Raw genomic sequence first — 5,855 nt, forward strand, 5'->3', positions numbered from 1 at the left:
CAGAGAGAGAAGGCATAGCTATACAGGTGACTCCAACCTGAAAAATCCTGCAGCTTTGCCCTTTGCCTTGGAAGATGCCCGGTACCAGCCCGGATTACCCTGCCTTATGTTGGTTCTACTTCAGAGTCCCCCTGAAATGCTGTGGGACAGTTGAAGCAGAGAAGTCTACCTTGCACCTCTGCTGCATTTCTTTAGGCTCTCCAGAACAGGCTAGTTGGGAATTCTGTGCTGGCCTATTACCTGCAGTCTGAGGATTCCAGAGTACATTCATGACTTGTGGACCTGAACCTCTTGGCAGGAGAAGGTGAGAGTCCCACAGCAAGAAGGCCTCTTCATGTGCCTGCTGAAATAATGCAGATCTGGCCTGGTAGTGATTCTCTCTCAAGCCAAGAGAATCTTCCTTCCTGAACACAAGGAAAAATTCATTTTTGTACCCTTGCCTCCTTGAGCAGCTCCAGCCTGGGAACCCATGTGGGAGCAATGACATGTGTGACTCTCTGTACCAGTGAGGCTTCCTTCTGGGGTGGCATGCAGTGGCTGCTGGAGAGCAGTGTTGCAGCCCCCCATGGCTCTTGGGGAGAAGGTAAAGAGCATTCTGTGACTACAGGAAACCTAAACACGTATAGGGTCTTGAGAGAGCGATGGGACCTGGTGGACCCACTTTTGCCTTACCAAGTGAGAGAGCCCTAACACCAGTTAAAGATCTGTCAGGAGAATGTGAGGATTAAAGGAATAAATGAATTAATGAACAGGAACAGCCTGGCAAGAGAGAAAAAGAACAAGACAGAAAACTACTTCTGAAGCATAGCAAAGAGAGACTGAACCTATGATTGTTTCTTTTCTAGGGGCCTTAATTTCCCCATCCCCACTGTGAAAATATCTGAAATGAACAGGTGTAACTTCAGTGAAAACAGAAGATAGAAGGAGAAGGCAGCAGAGTCCCTGGAAGCTGCCTCACCCATGCAGAGGTGCACCCAGCACCATCAGCAGTCGCGATCTCTGCAAGCACATGCAGGGGCCAGCGTTTGGTGGGGTTTTGTCAGACAGTTTATTTTAGGTTCTAATAAAATAAAATGCTCTAAATGTGCAACATGTGCAGTCCTCTGTGAAGTCCCCTCTGCCACTGAAATCGGTGCAAGAGCAGGGCAGTGTGGGGAAAAGGGGAAGAGAGCGGGTGGTAGGGAGGAAACGCCGTGGGGCTGCAAGGGACCTGAGTTGCAGCCATCTCCCACATCCCAGTGTCCCACTAGTCTGTGAGAGAGGCTGTGAAGGAGGGAAAAAAAGTAGAAGAAGGAAATGGCCGTGAAGCAGATAATAGCTACTGGCTCAAATACTCCCAGCAGCTCCAAAGCATCCATGCAGCCTGTCACCTTACTGCAGTGGTGAGTCTTTCCTTGCCCTAGTCTGCATCTTCCAGCTCCTCTGCAGCTACAGAGCTCCCATAGCCTCCCTGGTGTGTTCATGCCAGCCCTAGCCCCTCCTGAAGAGTCTGCATGGCCCCCCCTCTGCAGCAAGGCACACAGAGTTTCATCCTCCTATGCAGACTGGGCTTAGTGTCCCTGCTCCCATCAGCACTCAGTTTGCTGGATCTTCTCTCCCTGCTTTTTCTCCAGCTCCTTCCTTGGCACAGTGACTGCAATCATCCCTTCCAGTGCTGGAAAGACAGGAGGCTGAGCCTAAAAGGGAAGAAATACACAACATCAGGAGTAGGAGGAGGAACAAATGGCCTAAGTCTGGGCTTCTGCCTGCCATGGAGGGCTGCAAAGAGACTGTTTGCAAAGGCCTGCAGTGATAGGACAAGGGGCAATGGCTTGAAATGAGAGAAGAGCAGATTTAGATTGGATGTTAGGAGCAAGTTCTGCACCATGAGGCTGCTGGAACACTACAACAGGTTACTCAGGGAGGTGGTTGAAGCCCCATCCCTGGAGATATTCAAGGTAAGACTGTACAAGGTTCTGAGCAAGCTGATCTAGTGGAGAATGTCCCTACTGCCTGCAGAGGGTTTGGACTGGATGACCTTTGGAGGTCCCTTCCAACCCAAACTGTTGTGTGATTCTGTGACTAGGTGTTCTCTGCAGTCTGCAAAAGAGATGGACGTGAAATGAGGTGTGGAGGTCCCTTGTGTTATGTTTTCAAGTTGCTTGCTGGTGAGGGATAAGTCAGAAACTGGTGTTTGGGATCACAAAGGCAAAGCAGAGTTTTCAGAAGATGAGGTACTGGAACAAGCTGAGCAAATGAAGGGCATTAAGTTGCTTCCAGCAGACAGTCGTGGTGAAAGGGCTGAGTCAGCAACAACAGGTTGCATTAACATCAGCGGTGGGTGTTTGTATGGAAGAGGAGACTCTGTAACACCAAATCATCCAGAAAAGGAATGAGAGAGGATGTCTACAAAAGCCTGGAAATGAACCCTCCTCTGCTACAGTGTGGCTTGATCTCAGGGGGAGCAAAGAAGCAGCTTTGCAAGGTTAGGCTGTGGTTGTCTTCTGGGAGGTTTTATTCCTCCTCTGAAGTGTCTGACCTGCCCCAAAATGAATGGCACATTTAGTCAGAGCTGCCAGTGCCCAGGATCCAGCATCATGAAATGTCCATGACATCCTTAGCAGTCTGTCTGAGCCCCATTTTTCCTCTGGCTGCTGTGTTGCTAAGGCATTTCACTGATGGCTCCAGGGTACCCAGGAGAGGGTCAGAAGGGGCTGATGTGCAGGGAAGCTAATAGAAATGGCTTGATGGACACTTACCCTTTTTTGTAGGGCCAGAGCCAGAACACAGACCATAAGCAGGAAGAAGAGGGCAAGTGTGAGCCCAAAAGTAACCTGCCCACTGAAGATGGGAGGACTGGAGACCTGGGCACCTGCGAGGAGGAACCACAGTTAGGAACGAGAGAAGATTGATTTTGTACTGAGGCAGGGCTGGGAGTGCATAAAGGCAGAAAACTGGGGGGAAATGCAGAAAACTGGAAGGAGCAACAGGAGGAACTGGTGAGAGCTAAGACAGGATGGCAACAAGATGAGATCCAAGTGGTCTAAGGGGAAAAGGATAGGGTGAGGCTGAGAGGAAAGGGCACCAAGGAATTGAATAGGGTGAGATGGGGTCACTTAGACATCTGTGGGGGACAGTACCTGTGATCTGCAGTCCATACTCCACTGCTCCCAGCCTGCCTTCAGGCCCATACACACTGCACTCCCATGTACCCATATCCTTTTGTGACACCTGAGGTATTTCCAAGGTAGGACCCATCTGGAGTCTGTGGCCTTCCTGGTTACGGGAGGTGGCCACAGTCAGCTGCCTGTCAGTGGGGGCTGACTCCAGGTGCTCCCACTGGAAACGTTCGTGTCCCCGGGGGTGTGTGAGGCTGCAGAGCAGCAGCAGTCGAGACCCCTCAGAAACTGCTCCTTGGATGCTCGGGGTGACTGCAGCAAAGCAAAGCAAACATACCCTCAGGAAAGACTACAGGCAGGCCCACATCTCTTCCCCTTCTTTCCTTCTTTGATTACACCCCTCCTTTATTACTTCCCCTCATCTATTTTGTCTTCCTCAACCTTAAGCAAAATAACCAAGCAACCCGGGGAACCCTCTGCTTTCAGCAGAATCCAGTGCTGCCCAGCGCCCTGAGAAGAGACCTCCTCAGCAGGAGCAACCCATGGTCACTGCACTGATGTGTGGGGAGGTTTGGCTGCAAGCAGTGGGGAGCCCCAGAGCAGAGATGCACATCTTTGTTTCTGCTCCCACCTGTAACTACTGCCAAGGTCACGTCCCTGCTGATTGTCCTCCTGCCCACACTGACAGCGCAGCGGTACTGCCCCGCGTCGCCTGGCCCCACTGTGGGGAGATGAAGGGGGAAGCTTCTGCTGCTTCTGTTCTGGGAGATGCTCCATTCTTGCAAGTGTCCTTGAGCAAGGTGGCTCCAGTGGGCTGTCACCATGTTGCTCCCAGAGGTGCTGGGAAGGTGGCTCAGGGTGCATGGTAGGTCAGCTGCAGAGCCAGCTGCAGCATAGACTATGGGGTTGCTTGGGCCACTAAAACCTGTGCCAGAGAGAAGGAGGACACTGTGGGGGGGTGGATGGAAAGGGCTCCACAGAGAGGTGACTGGCCTGGGAAGAGAGGCCAGGGTGGGATCTGGGAAGCTGGAGGCACTGCAGTTGGTCAGTCACATCAAAGGGAGCAACTTGGGGGTGCCAGAGTGGCAAGGCAGGGGCTGAACTTGCCTAGGATCTGCAGGTTGTAGGTGGCAGAAACGATCTCGTCATCGGAGTACCTGAGCTGGCAGCGCCAGGAGCCAGCGTCGCTCATGGCTGGCCGGAGCATGAAGTGTGCCCCACGCCAGAAGCAGAAGGGCCTGGAGGTGGGGAGCAGGTGCCCCTTGTGGAACCAGCAGGTCTCCACCAGCCTGGCCCGATGGCTGGAGTTGCAGCTCAGCAGAAGTGGCTCATTTTCTACCACAGGGCTGGGCTGGCTGAGGGTTACTGCAGACACAGAAAGTTTGTGAGTAGGTGAGGCTGAGATCACGGGGAGCTACCAAGCCATCCCTTTATGACCCTCCTGTCCTAGCCTTGTCCTTCAGGCAGCTCCCTCTCAAGAGATGAGAGCAGACAGCAGGAAGATCCATAGATTCATCGAATACCAGCTTGGAAGGAACCTCGAGGACCATCTAGCCCAACCCTTCAGGGCGTGTGCTTTCAGAAGGCTGTTGCCTCTAACCCGCCCTGGCAAAACACAGCATCCCATCCCCACCCCACCCCACCCTTGCAACTCCCCGGAGCCAAAAATCCATCGCCTTCAGGGTTTCTGTCTTCACCCACCTGTAACTACCCCCAGCTGCAGCCGGCAGCTCAGCAGCTCCGTGTTGTGTGCCACCCGTGCCTCATACAGCCCAGCATCGCTGCTCCGCACCGGGCTGATCCGCAGCGAGAAATCGCCGCTGCGTAAGGCAGAGTCCTGGACGGTCACCCGCGGCCGCATGGGCAGCGACATCTTCCGCAGCCCCGACGGCCCCACCTCCAGCACCACCTGGGGCTCCTGCTGGCCGCTGCCAACGGGACAAGGGAGCGGCTCACGCCGAAGGCAAAGACGAGATCAAGGGGTGGGGACAGGGAGGATGGAATGTGGGGAAGGAAAAAGGGGGCTCTGAGCGTCTCCCACCCTCCCCGGTTCCCCCACAAGGACAAGAGCCTGGCTCGGCCCTGGCATACCTTCCCCCGTGCCGGAGCCACAGCATGGACATCTTATCAGACAGCAAATTCTGCCTCTTCCCGGGGCTCAGGTAGCAAGGCAGCGTGGCTGAATCCCCTGCTCTGGCCCACACTTTCTGCTCCCTGCTTTCCACCTCTGCTACTGCTTCTCCTGGCAGGATGTGGTCAGCTGTAAGGAGATGGAAGGTTGAGCAAAAGGTGACTCGTGGAGCAGAGAGCAGGATCTGACCATCTCTAATGTGGTTGGAAGGGCACAAATTCTCCCTTCCAGACCAAGCAAAGCCCAGACTCAGCTCCTTGAGCTCCCCTGCCACCCTGATATCTCAAGTCCTTCTTACCACTGAAAGTCAGCAGAGCGGAGGTGAGGAACAGCACCAGGGAGCTCAGTCTCATAGTGGCATCCAGGAGAGCTGACAGCTGTGTCTGCCCACTCAGGTCCGTGCTCAGTTAGGTCCAAAGCTTTTAGAGATCAGCAGAAATGAAGCATGGGCAAAGAAGGTATGAGAGTACTTGGTTGAACCAAGGAGGGTCAGCTGGCCGTGCTTGCTCTCATGCTGCCTCTCCTCTGCTCAGAGTCTTTCCCTAGACACCCTTATATTGCGGGTGGGCAGCTGATTTCCTCCTAGCGTCACAGCCAAGAAACCATCTGGCTGTGAGGCACATGAA

General features: G+C 53.8%; 1 protein-coding gene across 1 annotated transcript; it reads right to left on the reverse strand.

Moving 5' to 3' along the window:
• Positions 1-1,568: 1,568 nt before the first annotated feature.
• On the reverse strand, positions 1,569-5,591 carry LAG3 (lymphocyte activating 3). Its single transcript, XM_009899607.2, has 8 exons — positions 5,528-5,591; positions 5,190-5,358; positions 4,800-5,026; positions 4,206-4,463; positions 3,730-4,023; positions 3,120-3,410; positions 2,739-2,851; positions 1,569-1,676 (listed from the first exon to the last, which is right to left on the reverse strand). The coding sequence occupies exons 1-8, from the start codon at positions 5,580-5,582 to the stop codon at positions 1,569-1,571; spliced, it is 1,515 nt and encodes a 504-aa protein (XP_009897909.2). The 5' UTR covers positions 5,583-5,591.
• Positions 5,592-5,855: the final 264 nt, after the last annotated feature.

Source organism: Dryobates pubescens, chromosome 15, assembly GCF_014839835.1.
Source record: "Dryobates pubescens isolate bDryPub1 chromosome 15, bDryPub1.pri, whole genome shotgun sequence".
NCBI classification, from domain to species: domain Eukaryota; kingdom Metazoa; phylum Chordata; class Aves; order Piciformes; family Picidae; genus Dryobates; species Dryobates pubescens.

Bases quoted from the DNA above. Each gene is read 5' to 3' on its own strand.
- LAG3 (XM_009899607.2), bottom strand. From the start codon at position 5,582: ATGAGACTGAGCTCCCTGGTGCTGTTCCTCACCTCCGCTCTGCTGACT. The intron at 4,024-4,205 runs GCAAGTTCAGCC...TCTCTGGCACAG, and splicing joins CTACAACCTGCAGATCCTAG to GTTTTAGTGGCCCAAGCAAC. The intron at 2,852-3,119 runs GTACTGTCCCCC...TCCTCCTCGCAG, and splicing joins GTATGGACTGCAGATCACAG to GTGCCCAGGTCTCCAGTCCT.